The 18,861-nt window shown below is 37.7% G+C and overlaps 1 protein-coding gene across 3 annotated transcripts in view; it reads right to left on the bottom strand.

Annotated features, from left to right (window-relative positions):
• The window catches only part of dnajc13 (dnaJ homolog subfamily C member 13), an 81,672-nt gene that overhangs the window by 10,347 nt on the left and 52,464 nt on the right, over nt 1–18,861 (bottom strand). For all 3 annotated transcript variants that reach the window (XM_088919394.1, XM_088919391.1, XM_088919392.1), the window contains exons 27-47: nt 18,214–18,315; nt 17,528–17,632; nt 16,787–16,989; nt 16,222–16,306; nt 15,651–15,805; nt 14,784–14,829; nt 13,266–13,420; nt 10,187–10,388; nt 9,452–9,567; nt 8,616–8,694; nt 7,841–7,976; nt 7,055–7,239; nt 6,414–6,488; nt 5,912–6,031; nt 4,945–5,124; nt 4,158–4,325; nt 3,455–3,568; nt 2,725–2,841; nt 1,680–1,857; nt 1,443–1,534; nt 248–347 (exon numbers count right to left, since the gene is read on the bottom strand). In XM_088919394.1, the coding sequence (XP_088775520.1) occupies nt 248–347; nt 1,443–1,534; nt 1,680–1,857; nt 2,725–2,841; nt 3,455–3,568; nt 4,158–4,325; nt 4,945–5,124; nt 5,912–6,031; nt 6,414–6,488; nt 7,055–7,239; nt 7,841–7,976; nt 8,616–8,694; nt 9,452–9,567; nt 10,187–10,388; nt 13,266–13,420; nt 14,784–14,829; nt 15,651–15,805; nt 16,222–16,306; nt 16,787–16,989; nt 17,528–17,632; nt 18,214–18,315 (2,713 nt within the window). The remainder of the gene's footprint in view (nt 1–247; nt 348–1,442; nt 1,535–1,679; nt 1,858–2,724; nt 2,842–3,454; nt 3,569–4,157; nt 4,326–4,944; nt 5,125–5,911; nt 6,032–6,413; nt 6,489–7,054; nt 7,240–7,840; nt 7,977–8,615; nt 8,695–9,451; nt 9,568–10,186; nt 10,389–13,265; nt 13,421–14,783; nt 14,830–15,650; nt 15,806–16,221; nt 16,307–16,786; nt 16,990–17,527; nt 17,633–18,213; nt 18,316–18,861) is intronic.

The following is an 18,861-nucleotide window of genomic DNA, read 5'->3' as shown; positions in this document are numbered from 1 at the left end:
GTAAATGACTTGTCTGAATATTTTCTTATGTACAAGTCACCCCCAACACCACACCACTGTTGTGTTTTGGATTGACATTTCTTGACTTATTCTCAATCAAATATGGGATTCTTCTTGAGGACAAACTATTTGCCAACTTCTGTGTTAATTTAAGGCTTTGATACACACTACACTGAAAGCTAATACTGTAAATTAGTTGTGATTTCAGTAACTAATCAGTAAAATCAAATTACAACGAATTTCTTACTTGAGGGCAGGGAATGCAGCAGAACTAAAAGGTTAGAGAGCACCAAAGACTCGGCAATATTACTGACACACTCCTGGTTGGCTGTCACAATGTTTACCACCTGAAAGCAGATTAGAAGCAGGTGAGAGAGGAACCCTTTATCCTATTTGTAGTGCTTTGCAGTCAGATTCATCCACAAAAAATCACAGTTCAGAAAATATTGTTTATTTATGCAGATAGTTCACACTGTAATATTACACTACATGTTAAAAAAAGCACTAATGAAAGCTCTTAAACACACAGGCTACAGAGAATGCTTTACAAACAGCAGCTTCACTAGGCTTTAGGGAGGTGAGTGACCTGCCTTTGCACTCTAATTTGATTATCTCAGGTGTTATCAGCATATCTGATAAATGAAAAAATAGACACCTTACATCAACGTAGTTTACATTTTTCTGACCGTAAAAAGGTAGAATCCTCACTTTCAATGAAAAACAAAATGGCAAAAGACTTAATATATGGAGATTGCGGGTCAAAATGGGTGTAAGCAGTTCTTTATCCTTAACCTGGAGAGTTAAGATGTTTGCAGGATCTCTGGCTTTTTAAAGCACAAGCACCTGAAGAGCTGGGTGTCAAACTGGTCCTCTGATAAAATATCGAGCTGATTCAGGCCCAGTTGAACTAAACACCTGCAGACATGTATGCCCTCCAGGAGCAGGACTGGAGATTTGCTGTATAAGGCATTTGTGCAGAGCTTAGTTTTATTTACAGAATGTTTTTTCTGGTTCATTTTATTTTAATTGCCCTCAAACACGAAAGTAACTTCCAATGAAAAAAAAATATCAGGGAAACTCTGCTTTATCACCAGTTCATCTTTGACTTTTCCCCAACAACGGGGATGAAATAAAGAAGGTCAATGCCTGACTTCACCATTTCAGGTGATCTGAAGACTGGACAGCTTTGGAAAATGTACACTAAATGGAAGTTCCTTGTAATAAGTGTCTCTAGAAGGGGGGCAGTGTATATTTGAGGGAAAAAAAAGCCTTTAAATACTCAAAAATAATTTAGATCAGTTCTGTTTACAAAGCAAATAACACAAGTCATTACAGGAAAAATAGCCTGGACTTCAAATATGCTGCATAAATCAGATTGTTTTACACCTTCATTTTAATCTCTTAGTGATCAGACAGAGAAAGATGATGCCTTGAGACTTTACCTCCAGCGCCAGCTGCTGAACTTTGCCAGCCCCATGCACCCTCAGCAGAGAAAATATCAGCTTAAAATGGCCTATGCATTCCGTCTCTGACCCTGTAGGAGGAAGACACCTTTAAACATCATGTCAACACCAGGAACATCCGCCTTGGCTGCTTGAACTTCACGTAACCAGCTCAACACTGCAAGTGCTATATTATTCTGGCTCAACATTAAATTTACCCATTGCATTCTGACTTACCAGGATTGTTCTTAATGACATTTCGCAGCGCTTCAAGAGCCATTTCAGCCCAGCGTAACCTTTCCTCGTGCTGCTCCGATTCTACCTTGCCAGTCTGGGTGATGGCCATCAGGGTGTGGAGATACTGTGCTTGGGACCCAATGTAGTCCAGAAGACTAGCAGCAAAGGCCTTAGGAAACTGAAGGGAGAATGAAAGCCTGAAAGTGAGGCAGAGTTCGCAAAAGGGACCTATGTGCCGAAGAATTATTAGCAACTGACCTCAGTTAAGTTTTAAGTTGAATTATTCAGTTTAACCCTAACCTGTCATCCGCTACCAAATTTTAAGTAGATCATTACTTTCTCATTAATGTTCTCCTAGGCTGACCATGGGGAATTGAAGGTGTGTGCTATTCATTAAGATCACATACCCACTGAACTGAATCCTTCCTCACAGAAACTTGAGTCTTTCATACTTTTTTTCATTACTAGACAATGCACTTGGGAGTAAAAATATACCTTCTGGGGCTGAAAATAAGTGTTACAGTATCAAAAAATTTTCTTTAACTCCAATTTTCTTTTTAAAATTATTTTTTATGGGCACTTTTATTTGCACATATAATTTAACTTAATTATATCTGGCATTATAATTTCTATTTGCAATTAAATGAAAAATGTATATATAAGCAGGTCACTTTTAAAAGGAAACATGAAACTCTTAAGCATTCCTCATTAAAAGAAGTAGCCTCTTTATTAAATAAAATAAAAACATCTGTGTAGACAGTTTCCCTTTAAAAAAATGTGGAGAATGATATTTGCTTGAGAAGCCAACAATCAGACTGATGTGTAGAAAAGACTACATAAGAAATGCCCACCCCTTCTGGACCATCAATCACTTGTTGGGGGTCCCAGCCCTTCCCCAATCCCCTACAGGCATGAGTTCCCTTATTTTCTTCTATAGTGCAAGCACTGATTTTGACCAGCCTATGGACAGGCCTGTGCTGTTTTGACCTATCCCACTTCAAAAATACCAGTTTCTAGTTTTAATAGTTTGAAAAATCCACCTTACCTCCAAAGGAAATGTAGGTTGTAAATTGTAGACGCGCACAAAAATCTCCCCCACAATCAGTTCCTTCCCATGTTCACTGAACACAAACTCTGAGCCAAAGCTCTTGTCACACTCACTCTAAGGAAATGGGAAAGAAAAAGATTTATCATTTATACCTTTCAGAGTGAAAAACGAGGTAGTTAAAATAAAATCAGGAATACAAATGATAATACTTAATACATAGAAATGCATTTTTCTTTTATGTCTGTTCAACAAACTGTGATAGCATTTTTCTGACGAAGCCTTCCATCAGTTGACAGATATGTCAAAAGACTTTCCCTTCACAAACTACTTCTTTATCAGGTCCATAAACGTGAGTAGCTATTTTACTGAACACTGAAAAACTGAATAATGGGCTTTTTGGCCTTTGTGAACAGTGGAAATACAGCCTGAATAGGTTATAGCATCCATTCTACAAGATTCTGAAATATATGCATCCTAATCCCCACTCTAGTCTTCAAGCATGATGAACCAAAGTGAAAATCACATCCCTTTCACCCAGGATACAGAAAATTGTTCTGGCTAAGGAAGTTGATGGTGGGCATTTTCATGCTCCTCAAATTAACCAAACACTGCTTGCCACTGATAGTTATTCAACATACTGTACAACACACATTTAATTTGCTCTGTAGCTCACTCAGCAGTGCAGAAATAAAGGACTTCACAGTGTGAGGTCTCTGGACATCCTCACCCTTTTGATAATGCCCTCCTGTTGACATTCAAGAAACTCCAACAGCTCTGCCCGGGTGCCATTATTCCAGATGAGGTAAGGGTTCTCTGAATTGCTATTAAGAAGCTTGAGGACCTAATGAGAAAGAAAATAAAGACAGCAGTGGTTTAATGGGACTGTATTGCAAGTTACTATAATGTACATCCACAAGATTCAACTGATATTTAATTATTAAGGGAATTAATAAGAGTAGTTAGTGGGACCAGTAGGCAGTCTGTGCAGACTTGCAATCTGTGTGGGTCCTAATACCCCAGTATAATGATGGAGAAACTATACAGTAAAAAGGCCCCATCCTTCAGATTAGACAGAAAACCAAGGTCCTGACTCTTTGGTCATTAAAAATCCCAGGGTATTTCTAGGGGTACTACGCCAGTGTCCTGGAAAATGTTCTGCCTGGCCTTTACCAATCATGGCCTCCTAATAATCCCCAGCTATGAACTGGCTTAATCACTCTTTTCTCCTCCACACTGATAGCTGGTGTGTTGAGTGTACTGGGGTACTATATATGCCAGGATACACAGTGGTGTTGGAGGGGGGTCCCCATTACTTGTAAAGTGCTTTGAATAGAGTGTCTAGAAAAGCTCTATTTAAAGGTAAGATATTATCAATAGTGAAGACCATTTTTCCATAAGCAAATTAATAAAAACCAAACATGTTCACTTACCTCAGCCGGAGTATTTGTTGCAAGTTTCCTGGAGATATAGGGAGTTAGCATAGCAGCAAGGCTCTTTTTGATGGTGGGATTTTCCGGTGGGCCCTCTTCCTCCTGGACGTACCCTCCCAATCGGCTCAGAGCTGTCAGGCTCAGTTTGGCTAGGCTGTTGGACACCTCCTGTTGGAGAATTATGACGCACTTCAGAATAAAAAACCTGAGGCACATTACTAGCAAAGTGTAATGAAGGACACGGTTTTAATGGAAGACTCACTTCTTTCTGCCAAGCAGAGAGCCAATCTGAAATTCCTAAATAAAAATCTACACTATGATCAAGATCTGAAACTTTCCAGTTAGTTTCTATGAATATTAATGAAGAGAAATTGTAAGTGTCATGTATTCAGATACTGGTTATTCTGAATTTAAATATAATGCGTGATACCTTAAGCTTTTACTTATTGAAACATTTGTTAATTCTTGTCCTGATGTAAATGTCATGGATTTGGGGAAATGAACTTTTTTAGCTTGGAACAAAGTAGGACTGAAGTCACTTCAGTTACTTGAAATCCTCAAAGACACTTCTTTACAGCTGTGGAAGTCTTGAACAATTCCTATAGCTACTGTAAAGGCACCGATGGCCAAATTTTGATGGAATTATTGGATATTTCCAACCAGACCAGCAAGATCAGCTAAACGGATTCTCGGATTTGTAACTTTCCTCAGCAACATTCTCCTGTGCCGGTTTGTTAACTACAGCTGTGACACTGAGTGTTTCTTCTTTTCATTAAAGAGAACTGACCTGCTGGTTGGTGTCCTCACTCTTCTGTATACCGCTCTCCTCGAGAGTGTAGTCGTAGTTGAAGAGGTAGCCCAGGAGGTGCCAGAGGACGCCAGCATGATACATGTGCGTCTGCAGGAAGAAGTCCACCGCGAAGGAGCTCACACAGTCCACAGCCAGGGAAGCCACTCGGGGGATGTTCTGCACAACAGGACCACAAACAAGACCTCAGCCCTCAGCCCTCAGGACGGAGGCAAGTTTGCTGTGGGGATTTTGGAATACCCTCATCACACGTCAACGGGGAGAAAGGCAACATGGTAACTATGTGCTCATCATGTATGAGTTACCACATGTGGTAGTTAGCAAAATTAAAGAGATTTCAGCTAGCCAAGGTGTGAGAAAGCAAAAGTTGACACTTTGCTTGGATTCATAGTACAATTTACTCAAGCTGAGGCTGGGAATCTTGGCAAACTGATAATACTGTATGTAGGAGGGCAAATTTCAGGACAGCTTTTGACTTGAACTGAAAGACTATTGAGTTTTTGTTTAAATGTAGCAGAAGGTAAATAAAACTGTTTTCTTAAGTCACTTCAGGTTTTAGCAAACTTAAAGAATTCTTAAAATATGGGATAGGATGCAGATTATACTGTTTGCAAAGCAATTTGCTTTCTGTATGTGCATTTCTACCATTTTTAGAAACCGTATATGTTGACTATATACATGTGGAGTATTTTAGAATTTTAAATAAGGAACATTTAAGCAACTTTCTTAATGATCAAAACAGTTCTTTTTAAGTCTAACTTAAGAGATACAAGGTGTAGGCCCATTTATTTCCTAGTAAGAGTAAAAAAAATAATACAACATGACAATTCTATATTTCTAACTTGGCTGTACCAGTGGTGTTTCAATTACTGTACATATAATATGGACTTTCATTTTGCAACTAAAAAAACTACCCTTTAATCAGTATGACACTTATTATACTCACCTTGCCATAATACAGAACTCTGCAGAGGTCCCTGATGATGTTGGGAAGCTCAATGATCTTCTCTCTACACTCCTCAAACTGAGCTGCCACACTGTAACACTTGCATATGTGCCCACAAACCTAAAATACAAAATTAAGAAGGACTGAAGAAAAAAACAAGAAAAAGATACCCCTCAAATGTGAAGTGGATACTGCCTAGATTTTCCCTGGGTGTTAACCCATATGCCACATGCTCCCATCACTCTCTTTTATACTTCTGTTTCTTAATTGAATATGTAATATTAAATGACTTTTCACAGTATTTCCATTAGACTATATTATTCCCCCTGACTTTTAATATCATTCCCCATTGGCAGAAAATGTGTAAACGGTCTAAACAGATTCTTAGACTTCATAGGCTCCAATTAAAATTATGTATTGCATTTTAAAGCAGGAAAATGCAACAAAAGTGCAACAAAAATCGATAAAATAAATGAAAACAGCATGTTAAAGTCCAATATACCTGAACTGCCATATCTTCTAGCTTGCTTGAAGCAGTGAGTACTGCTACACATCGAGACAGAGCCTCCAGTAAGACCTACAAAAAAAAATCAAAGGTTTTTAACCTTGTTCCTTATGAAATGCACAGGGGATGACTGGCCTTGTGGCCAGCGTTCTAAGTAAGAAGGTAGTTACTTCACATGCAGGGACACCAAAACATAACAAAACCCTGACATGACGTAGCCAGTTAGCTATAATGTTGCCAGTATCAGGCAGCCTAAAAGACAAAAGCTGAGCATTTGTGAGGCAACATTTTAATGATTCTGCGCGTTACTTCAAAGTCAGTGCTGATGGAGTTAACTCAGAATTGCTATTCTGAAGGCAGTACTAAGCCAAAATGACATCGAAGCTTCCCGGAATGATAAAGAGTCCTTTCATTAGTATGTTCAAAGACAAGTAGAGAAAACTCCTCCTTGCTGTGTCCATATCCTCCACAACGTGCTCTGATACACCCTTCACAGATACTTTGACAGCCTGGGAAAGCTGGTTTCAAACCATTAGCATCCAAAGCCCAAGCGTTATATTATGGTATGTTGGCCCGGCAATAATGAGAGGAGCCGAAAAGGAGTTTTATAGCGCCAGAGAGCTGTGGCCCACATGTACCTCGATCCCGTTCTCTCGCCGTAGCTCCTCTGCGTTGAGAGCCGAGCAGTTGACCGTGTGGAAGGCGAGCTCTGCGGCGGCAGGCAGCAGTGCGGACGTCTTGGAAAACAGCTGGTCGTCCGAGGTCTCCATGGTGATGGTCTTAATGAGCATGGGGTAGCCAGCGTATTTATAGGGTTCCAGTTCTGGAAAATTGAGAGAGGGAGAGTTTTAAATATCCCTCCACAGTACTAATTATCTAGCTCTGAAGATGTATCATTAGAGTTGTTTGCCCTAGGTTATATTTCCAACACACTTTGCAAATTATACGACTACGGGATATTTGTTAATTCTCAGTGCTATAACTTCTGGCACTTCTATCCCCTGTTTCTTTCTTAAGGTACAAAAGCAAACTGATAACTGTAATTTATCCTTTATTTTGATGGAAATGGAAACGGAAACAATTTCAGCACTTTTCCATGCCATTATTAGTCCTCTAACAACCCAAATCTTGCTCTTGTGAAGAACTCTAAAACACAGTAAAAATTAAAATCAGCAGAAAACTAATTCAATTTGATCATAAACATTAATTGTGCAGTTCATCTGCTTGGTATTAATGTTTATTTGAATTTTCAATTCCTCCTGGATGGGTCCCACGTTAAACATCTTGCCAACCTTGGAAATACTGTGTTGGTACTGCTGTAAGGGAATGGCTCTAAAATTTCACCATAAAGTAGTTACAGTACATTATGAGTTCATTTTTGCCGACTTGACGGGAAGAAAGAAAAAGACTCAAGAAAACGCTACCTTCTCGGTGCCTGTTGAAGAGGATGCTCTGGGCTTTGAGGATGAGGATGATGTTCTCTGGATCTGGCCCATCCACTATTTTAGCAGACTTTGTGCACAAGAACTCGTAGGCTTTATTTACTTTCTCAAACATATCCTTTTTGGAAAAAAAAAGTTGACAGATTGAGAGATTGGTTTCACTGTCCAACCAAATATGTATTTATGAGGAAACTGAATTCCTCATGCCATGACAAAAGAGAGTGCGATTATAAAATGTATTTACTACCAATTAAATGTTTATCAAACTGAAAGCATCACAGTAGTCCCTAAAGCTGCACTGCCGTTCTCCAACCATGTTGGTAAACATTATAATGCTTTGCAAAGCATTGGCTTTATAAGCATTAAATGAATCAATTTCTAATTGTGTTTTAACTGACAGTGAAACACTTACAATTATCCTTTAATAAAGGAAGAGTTGAAATTACCTTAGCATAATTTCAGAATAACTGTTGGACATTGGTTTCACCTTACCAACAAAATGTCAAATCACATCCAGCTTTACTACTTCCAAGAGTATTATAAAATAACACAGTGGATACTGATTTATCCCAGTTTTCTTAATACAGTATATACAATTAGGATTGTGGGGCAATCATTACAATTTTGCTGTAATACCAGTTAGTTATTGAACTCCACCATATTGTCAATGTATCATGCAACCATTAAAATACAACTGTAAATACATCTGATATTTCTGACAACTATAAATCAGCTTTTAAAAACAAGTAAAACATACTCTGCCTTCTGGATTCTTGTCTGGATGATACTTCTGAGCTAGTCTGAAGTAGGCTTTCCTTATTTTGCTCTCATCATGCCTGTAGAACATGAAAACAACAACAAGACCATTATTGAATCAAATATCTGGGGAAATGATCAATCCATTGAAAACTGACTCACGTTCAGTGTGAATCTAATTCTTCTATTCTGTACTAAATGCATGTTTTCACTCACCACCTTTCTTCTCTTTTTAAATACATCAGTTTGATCTGATAGCTGTTATTGTAAACCTCTCTGCACAATATTCAGAAATTTCTAATGAAAAAGGGAGGGACAGTGGCAGATACCTGGGATTTTTTTTAGTTTAGCTGCTCCATCCAGCACAAGACAGTGCAGATGTCAGTAACATGAGATGCGTTTACAATGTAATGGTTTTATTTGTATGTTTTAGTTCAAACCAATCTCCATATAAATTTAGCTAGATGTTTGCATGACCTTAATACTGTCAAAGCATTTAGATAAAGGTAGAACACTGTAATGGGCAATTGATTGTTTAATCCAGATCCATTTGTAAGAATAGGGATAGTTTGGGACAACTCAGTAGTGCCCATCAATTTTAATAGGAACATGGCTGTCAGTATCCCATAGTGAAACACTCTATAGGCCGTTTGTAAACAGGAATTATCTCAGCCATACCAGAAAGCAAAAACAAAAACTGAAGGACAATCTTATTATTAACATGTATCTAAATATACAAATGCTTCCTTTGGTTAAATCACACACAAATGGACAAAATGGCATCTTGCATCTCATGCTCATTTTTAGCAGTTTCCAATCTGGAAGCAAAGCACTTACTGTCCCTGTCCCTTGGGGAGGTTCAGTACATCGTAGGCATCATCTACGGACATAGATGGTGGCTTCTTCTCCACCTCCCTCTTCCAGGCTTCAAGGGTGTCTTTCAGAAGTTTCACCTGCATTAAAATTAAACGAGAGCAGTCCGTTGCTCAATTCTTTGATGAATACGTCTTTCAAGTAATGTTTTCTGTGATATACTCAAGATGTATGCTTTCAGCACCAATGGATACATTTTTGGCCAACAATTTACCTCAAAATGTTAAAATGTGTTCATTTATATACTGTATGTATTAAAAGGTAATCTGACACTAAAGCTGCATCAATGACCTGCTTTCTCCACCTGCTGTGACCCGTTTGCCCATAATGTACTGAAGGGACGACAGAGGAACTTGAATGATAACACTGTAAGTTCACAGGTGCCTGGCAAGCCATGCTTTGGAGAAATCTGATCTCAATCACATCTAGTCCTAGAGATATTTAACCGAGTGTGTGCTGCCACTTGGAGAAATTCTATCACACTTAAATCTAGTACTCTACCATAAAGCTACTCACGAACCTGGGATAGAACACATTATTACTTTGATTAAACTCTGCTTGGGGTGAGTAGATTATGTTTTGTTTAACCAGCTGCAAACAATTCTAATATACTCTTTTGAGTGAACTTCACGGCAAATATGGAGCTGAACTGACGTTAAGTTTAAACCATAAGGGATCAAAATGGTGTCATCAACCTACTGGGTCTTTGATAGGCCAGTCAGGGAATCTGAGAGTGTCACAGAGGTGTTTGAGGTAATAGATGTTACAGAAGAGCTCGTTCTCCAGCTGAGGGTAGTTAATGATAGGAATAGGGCAATACTGGTATAGTGCTCTAGTGTTGCTCTGAAGCCTTGGAGAGAAGTCAGCAAGATGGGCAGCAATCTTCTCAATCATTAGACGCCTGGATTCACAAAATGAAAAAAAAACAATCAACACCACATCTAAATTTCACAGCCTATAAAGACAGTTACTTTTTCCTGTATCAAATTAGAAAGGATTCCTTTCTGACTTTCCACAATAAATACAACAATAAATGCTTTTTGGCAACATAAATGTTGGGGTTTAGCCAAACCTCTCAAACTAAACAACTCTTTCTTATCACGATAAAGTGTTTCTGGAGTTGCTCATCATTAACAAATTTTTATATGGCAATACCTTAAATGACAGAGGTCCCTGAACCGGATACAACTGAAATTTGTACTGGACAAACAATTAAGACAAAAACTTTGATGAGTTCCACTAAAACCCACCTGAATGTTTCCCCAAATGTAACTAATATACCAAGAAGTACAACTCTAAAACATTTTTTCTGTTTATTAAATCTTCTGCCATTATCATTTTTTGAAATTAGTATTAAAATTTCTCCTGGAATAAAGCTTTCATGATGAGAAATTGATGCACAGTGAAAATAAAATTATTACTACACTTGCAATGTCTGAAAAATCTGATTTTTTCCCTAGTATAACACACATATTGGCTGATAAAATTATACATTTCCTCAGAATTAAAAGAGAAAACAATATTAAAAAAATATGCTGTTGTTAATCCTTCTCCTGAAGTCACTAAAAAAACGCCTTTTTTTTTTTGAACGTCCACAGCTTCTTTTGGGCACAATAAATGAATGAACTGGTTCTCTGAAATTTATTTTGATCTGGAATACAGCAGGTACACTGGCCACAGTCTCAAGTCTCAAGTGCTCAAAGGGGGGGGCGAAAGGGGCGGCTGCCCAGGGCCCCACACTTTTGGGCCCCCCCCCGATCCCCATTCCCGCTTCACACACACATAAAATCATAAATACATACATGGTTAAATATTTTAAGAAAGCTACACACAAAACTCCTATTTTAACTCAAGATGAAATCTAAAGTTAGTGGGAGGGCAGATGTTTTATTCAGAACTGGAGGCGTGTCCCGCACTAACTACGTCATAGGCCATCAGTTGCCAGCTAAAAGTTATTGCGGCAACTCTACTAAGCTTGGGAAAAAAAGTTAGCTGGTGGAAAAAATGGCGAGCACAAGCAGAGATTGGGACAAGTTTCAAAAATACTACAGTGGGTGTGAAAAAAGAAAAAGGGAGCAGAAGAGGGAGGATGCAAATGTGGCACTTAAAGGGTCTGTGGAAAGGTTCGTTGTAAAATCCATGAGCGAAGAAGAAACGGACACGACAAGGATGCTAGCACTGAGACACCTGAAGGTACCGACAGCATGATCTTCACACAAGAACCCCCCCACCATGGGCCCCGCCCACCCCTTGAGACGACCCCACCTACTGTAGCTCTGTGTACATCCCCATTACAGACTGGCAGTCATGTCACAGATGTATTTTATCTCAAACCTGAAGTGCTGCCTTTCAGCTGAAAGCAGCCATTGTCTGAGCTAATGGCTATTGATCCACTGTAGGCAAACAGGTTCTCAGAGGAAACTTAATTTCTTAACAGCTGAAAGCTAGAGCTTTTAACAATGAATCCATGTTAGTGAAAATGGAGCAAAGGCCAGATGGGAAAAACATTGTGCAGTGTTTAAAAACAAAATCAGCCTCCTGAGCCCAGGAGTCACAAGTTTATTTGGCAGAACTTATTAAGTGGGCCTCCACAGCTGAAAGCCTGCAATGTGGAAAACGGTCACATCCTGAAGAATGACACAAACTGAAGGCCTCGATAATCCGTCTTGAAAGATAAGTCTTAAATACTTCCCTGTCATTTTTGTGCACTCCAGAATAGATTAATAGCTTTGCCAAAACCTGTAATTAGCATGCGACAAGCAAGCAAGTCTAATTGGAAACATTTTATGAAGCAAGGCATGCCGTCTTGCCAGTGGTTTCACAGGCACTAATTTTGTCTAATCCCGGTCTATTTTATGTTAATTGCATCAAACTATGACTACTGCCAATCAGGATCTGTGAAACTATGTACTATGGAAATTAAAGGGAAATGTATCAAGGATCACAGCCAATGAGACACCTTACTGAATTTTTCCCTAAGGAAAAGGTTCTGAAGGACTACTGAAGGAAATTGCTTACCTCCTAGTATATAACAGATGCTGATCTCAACCTTAAGAGTTTTTTTGCAATGCTGCTAAAGCATTATCTGGGGCAGCCAATGCACTTACCAGTGCACATGAATGAGTTGTGGGGGGATGCTTCATTTTCCTTTTGTATATTTAGCAAGAATTGTTATGTTGCCAAGTAGGTAACCAAATTAAATAGAAGGTAGCTCAGAAAGTCCAAAGATAACATAAAATGTGCTTCATAAATTGTTCAAATATCAAGAACATTAAAATAAACATATCAGACTAGGTTACCACATTGTTGTTTCAATATTTTTTATTAAATGGAAGAATTACCCCACTATTGTTATGGTGGATGCATGAAAAAATAAGCTATCATTCTTTTATCTTAAGTACAAAAATGAAACAAGTACTACATACTAATTTTAAAAGCAAAGATTTAATCCAGATGCGGAAAAGGCCTTTCATAGATCATATAAAAGAACACACAGGTAGGTCTCAGTTCATACTGAATTTAAGGTCAACTGAGGACTAGCTGGTGCTATATGATGATTTGCTACATTATAACACTTTGTGTACCTAACTGATAGGCCTGGGTGATGTTTGCTGACAGTGCAAAGATTGGAATGGGACAGCTTCTGATTAATGGAGAGAGAACCTTTCGCACTGAGATAGATTTCTTGAACATTTCATTGTGGCTTTTTTTTTTCCAATTGAAGTCACTGGTTTTATTGACAGAAGCTATTACACATATGGGCCTTAGGTATTCCTACCTCATTTCACTGCTCCAAATTGCTTCTGGAGTATCAAATTCTCCAAGGAAAATCTCTGAAAATTTTTCAGGCTCATAGTTTTCCAAGTAACAGACCATGGCCTCAGGGAGAATGTGACCGAGGACACTTCTCTGCACGATGTCCTGACCCTTCGACTAGAAACAGAGAAATACATAAATAAGAAGGAAGCTAAACATGGGATTCTGTTTACTTTTCAAAGCAATACCTCAGAGATTTTTTTATCCTTTATTAAAAAAATATTCATAATAATTCAGTTTAATCACAGAACCCCTGTAGGGTTCAGATGTAGTTAAAAAAAACTTAGCTTCACAGTTTTCTGAAGAATAACTCAGTGAATCTTTTAAATAAAACAAAATTGTCATGTCATGCTAAGGGACAAAATGTATTAGCTTTTTATTTAATGCTGATAATCTTATTTATTTTCTGTATACTTTATATTAATATAAACTACAGAACAAAGACCATTCATGATAGTGAATAGCTATACTGTTTAATAGTTTAAGATAATAATGGGAATTAAATTTTGGGATGATCATTTAACTATCTCACAGAGGAAAGATTTAACTAGCAAATGGTTATACACTGCATATACAGTATACACACGTCTAAAAATTAAATGTCTAAATCTAAAATCTAAAAGTTTACTAAAAGTATAAACATAAGTGGAATGGAAAAATACTACAAATACTGCAAAGGGGTAAATAAAAACACTTATTCCTTATTGTATATATGTTGGATTTCCTCAAAAACATACTAGAATGTTTGTCTAGTCCCTTCTGGGACAACTGGCCCTAGGTGTGAGTGTGTGAGTGTCTGTGTGTGCCCAGTGACAGACTGGTGTCCTGCCCTGGGTGTGAACATCCTTGTGGAAGAAACGGTTCAAAACTGGATGAATCGATATATGCCTGATCCCACAAAAGAATTACAATCACCATACTTAGACTGAAACCAAACTGCTTGTAAAGGAATTCTAATATTCATAATATAATATTTTTACAGTTTTCTTGTGATGCTCACATCCAAAAAGAATCCATACAGTCTGCTATCCAAACCCATTGTCTTTTTTCATTCGTGAAATCGCAATTGGAGAAAATTCTACATACTACAGAACAAGTAGTATGGGTCTTGCATTGGTTTTCTCACAGCTCTAGTACAGTGCTGTTACCATATACACAAAACGCTCTTTTGAATTAAGGGTATATATATTAATTAGCTTTTGTCAAATAACAAAGGTTAGCTGTAGTGATTGGTCTCCTGCTTCTGACATAATGCAAATAAAATATTGTGATTGGGCTGCACCCCTTAACCTCTAACCCTACGCTGGAAGGGTGTTCATTCTAAAAAGTACCAAAAGGGCAAATGTAATTTACATGAGTAATTTAATGTTTTTTATCCATCTCTCATCTATCATCTATGATTTCACTCTGGAAGCTTGGATGCTCAGTTAGTATTAGCCTGGCTTCTCTGTGATAGACAAGATATTATAAATGCACTGACCTCTTCAGACTTGAAAGCCTGTTTCAGGTGAGTATACTTCAGGAATCTGCAAGACAAAAATGTAGAGAGGCTTCTGTAAGCTTATGTGGAGAATAAATTAACAACGATAATAAATGCTTTCTTGAATAAACATATTGAAATACAAGAAAGATTAGTAGGTTATCTATCAGACGTTCTTACAAATATAAAATTTACTGGCCTTGCCGTACTATGACATGCCAATTTCCTCCCAAAAACATGCCCTTTTAAGTTGAGATGGTAAGAGGGAGGCATTGTTTATGCTTTCTTATTAAGGGACACTGTGTAGAAGAGCACTTAAAACTGAAAAAAGGAGGCACTTTACTCAAAAATGGGAGTATAGAACAAGCTTTTCAGCCTTGGTGTTGAAGCTAATATCCTGACTTCTTTCCAGAAACAGCTAGATGAGATCCTTAGACCAATTAGCCAAAGATATCAAGCAGACTAGATGGGCAAAATGGTCTCATCTTGCTTACATTAAGAAGTCGAGTTCTTAATCAAGTAGGAATTCTGCTTTTGATAATATTAAGACCAACATACAAAAGAACATGCACACCACAACCATATTCTAACACTTGATACAATGGGAAATGGTTAATTTATAATTTTACATTTCAAAATAATAATAATAATAATAATATACCCTGCTGATCTTCAAAAAAAATTAAATGCACACTATTTTCCAAAATTAAGTCAAGACATCTAATGTTTTCAAAAGAAACTTCTTAGTTTCTAAAACTAAGTCGAAAGCAACACCACTGTTGTCGCAACTTTAAGGCTTTAAGCACTGTCACTGATATCAGACTTGCTTGAGGTCTCTCTTTGGCTAGAATAGAGTGGTCTTCCTACCTAGCAACAGGGAGCACATTGGAGCCTGTGTACATCATGATGAAGAAAAAGACGCCAGTGAGGTACAGCCGAGGCAGCTGGGGGTTGTCTTGCATGATGAGATACAAGACATTGGCGACTTTTTCCACCAGTATAGGATCAAAGGTGAGCAAAAGCTGGAAATACACAAATCGCATTACAGGCACAAAGAGATTAAATACTTCTCCCGGGTTTTTTTCAATATTCTGGATGAAGGTTTCAACACAACATAGTCAGTCTAAAAAGTTTTTTTTCGTCTGACAGCACAGGCTGTAACGAAATGAGTATTCCCTAGCCAGCATGGTAAAGAACTAATGCCATGTATTACAGGCCCAGTCAGTCTCCGGATCCAGTGGTGTAGCCTATTTACAGAGCTTGAGGCCTTTTGCAAATAAAGAAGTAATTTAATTCTGTAAATATGTGACCACAGGCTCATCTCTTTTTAACCCAATCTGAAAGCCATTAAAAATACTGCATGGCACATGCAGTCCTGAGCAAGGACACCATTCTAAAAGCAAAACTGAAATAATTCCAAACAGAATACATGCATTACCTGAACAATGTGAGGAAGACAAGTGCTATCAGTTAGGAGCCTTTTGATTCGGGGGAGTGGTCTGATAATAGCATTATCCTGATCCCTGATCAGAAAAAGTAACAAATGTGATTTTATGCTCTTTAACCTTTTATATTAGCATCATATGTAATAGTTTGTGATTACTTTAAGTTATCCAAAACTATACCTTTCTTTAAAAAAACAAACAAAAGAAAACAAAATATCTAAATACTCTTTTACTGAGGTATAATTTGAAGACAGACATGAATTTATCTATATGACTTGAACACAGACTTAAGCATCTCAGGAAGATGTTGTGATGAACAGTTTTTTGCTAATAAGAACATAAGTTTGTTCATACATTTGGGTATATTTCCTGGTGTTTGTTACGGCTGCCTACAACAGGTAATATTTCTCTTACGTTTCTCTTGAAGATTTGTTTTAAATGATTGAATTTCTAACTATAAATCATAATGTGCAACTTGACCAGCAGTCCAATTGCAAATATGTCCAATTGGCATCCTGCAAAATTTATCATAAAGAGGCACTCAATATTCTGTCCTACCTGCTGGGAAAATAGGAGCACATAGTGATAAGCATATTGAGAATGAGTGTGGCCAGGTCTGTCTCATTTAATACTGCTTGCCCACTGGCAAGTAAACACCACTTTAGCTGGGGAATGGCCTGCAGAGGGCGCCAGCCATCCATGCCCTGTGCCCAGCATCTGGTCTTTGGGGTCAACACACCAGAAGTCCAGAATTCCTGCATCTGAAACACAGACATGGCACACATTGTAATGAACATAGAGGTGCATTTCCTTATACTACAGCCAAGGTGGAAAAACATCAGAGTGTCCACAGAAAGGCTCTGTTGGCATACAGTACGTTTTATATGAAGCAAATGTTAGAATTGTAGTGGCTTCAATGCATCCCAAAACAAAGTCATGTGATTGTATCATCTGAAGATAAAAAGCATGAAATCATGTCACAGCACAGTGGGCAGCATTTGCTTTGCTGTATTCATCTTTTTGTGAGAAGTTGAACTTTTTTTTGCCTCATGACCAAACCACAACTAGGATAGGAAGCACTCTTTACAATAAAACACAATTTAAATGATTTGCATTTATCAGTCTATATCCACCATTCTTAAGTCTCTCAGTTACTCGAAGAAAACAGTCTAACACTGTCAATATTTGGAGCTCTGGTTAATTTTTGTGCAATATGTGCCTGCAAGTCACAATCAGTATTGTATGACTATGTGCCATTATACCCATAAGCAAACCCTTAAAACCCAGTGGAAAAGTTACCTCCTCAAAACTGAATGGGCCACGTCGTTCTTTGTCTGCATTCCCAAAGTACCACTCCTTTTCACTTTCTCTCTTCATATCTGGTGAAGCTTCAATTACATTGCTCTGGAGAGAATCACATTAGAAGCTTTAAATAGTCTCCCACTAAAAAATCCAGCATGTGCATGTGATGAGGTTTAATGGTTTTAGGGATACATCGTCAAAGTTGTGTACATTGAATAATTCTGTTAACTACACTAAATATGTTGACTTATATTTTAATATTTGTAAAACACATACAGTACATCAGCATTTAATAGAAATCATCCAACATATCTGTAAGGTTAGGTAGAGTTCTGCATTGTCTGTTTCTGTGGAAAGCAAGACTCTGAAACTAATGTGTAAATATCCATACAAAATTTCTGTAGAAGTGTATTTTTTTACATTGTTGTTAACAAATGTGTTTTAAGTTTGGTTTTTACCACACTGTGTTGGAAAAAAAAGAAAACGTCATGTGACCCCCCATAATCTCTGCTACAGGGAGTGTATTATTGTTATTTTTTCATTTTAATTTGCTTGCACAGTAAACAAGTTTCAGGATCTGATTTTGACTCAATCATAACATCCCTTTATTGAATTATTTACAACCTATAGGTCATATACCAACATGTAAGACTGGTCAGGAAAGTAAACAGGAAACCACATACCTGCAGGGGGACTGTGGCCCGACTGGTGTGGAGATGAGCCAGTGTAAGTAAATCCACAAGGATTCGAACACCATTTGAATCCATAACTTCCTTCACATTTTTCTTTAATACCAAAAAGAAAATTAACAAGTGTGTTGGTTTTTGATTCGGAAAGTGCCAGATAATCACATTTTTCATACGTTACTATTGTCTTACATGAAAATACAATTAAAGAAATGTTAATAAAATGTTATTGAATATTATTTTAAGTAAAGCCCACCATCCTTGCTCCATTCACTTTTTTTTTACTTTAAATTTGTATTTTCCTTTTAACTTGAAACTAACAACTTGTAACAAATAAGTTTTTCTAGATAACTTAAAGAGGATTTCCAGACTAAGAGCACATGAATGCCTAACACCACCTTTCTTGAATCTCAAGGTTCCTACCATGGCAAGAGATCTCAACAGTACAATACAAGAAAACCTTAATTTAGAAATGTAGTATTCAGTATTTTTACATACCCAGACCCTTGTCCTTCTTGCCCCATTGACTATGATGTAGCAAAAATATATATGAAGTAAGCTTGAGCCTTACACTTCCCAACTTCTATTTCAAAGTACAGTGTTATAATAAGCCCAAGCCGTGTTGTACTTCTTATGTTGTGAGAT

This window comes from Atractosteus spatula, chromosome 6 (assembly GCF_055471065.1).
Source record: "Atractosteus spatula isolate fAtrSpa1 chromosome 6, fAtrSpa1.hap1, whole genome shotgun sequence".
Lineage (NCBI taxonomy): Eukaryota > Metazoa > Chordata > Actinopteri > Semionotiformes > Lepisosteidae > Atractosteus > Atractosteus spatula.
This window is presented reverse-complemented; position numbering and strand designations above follow the sequence as displayed.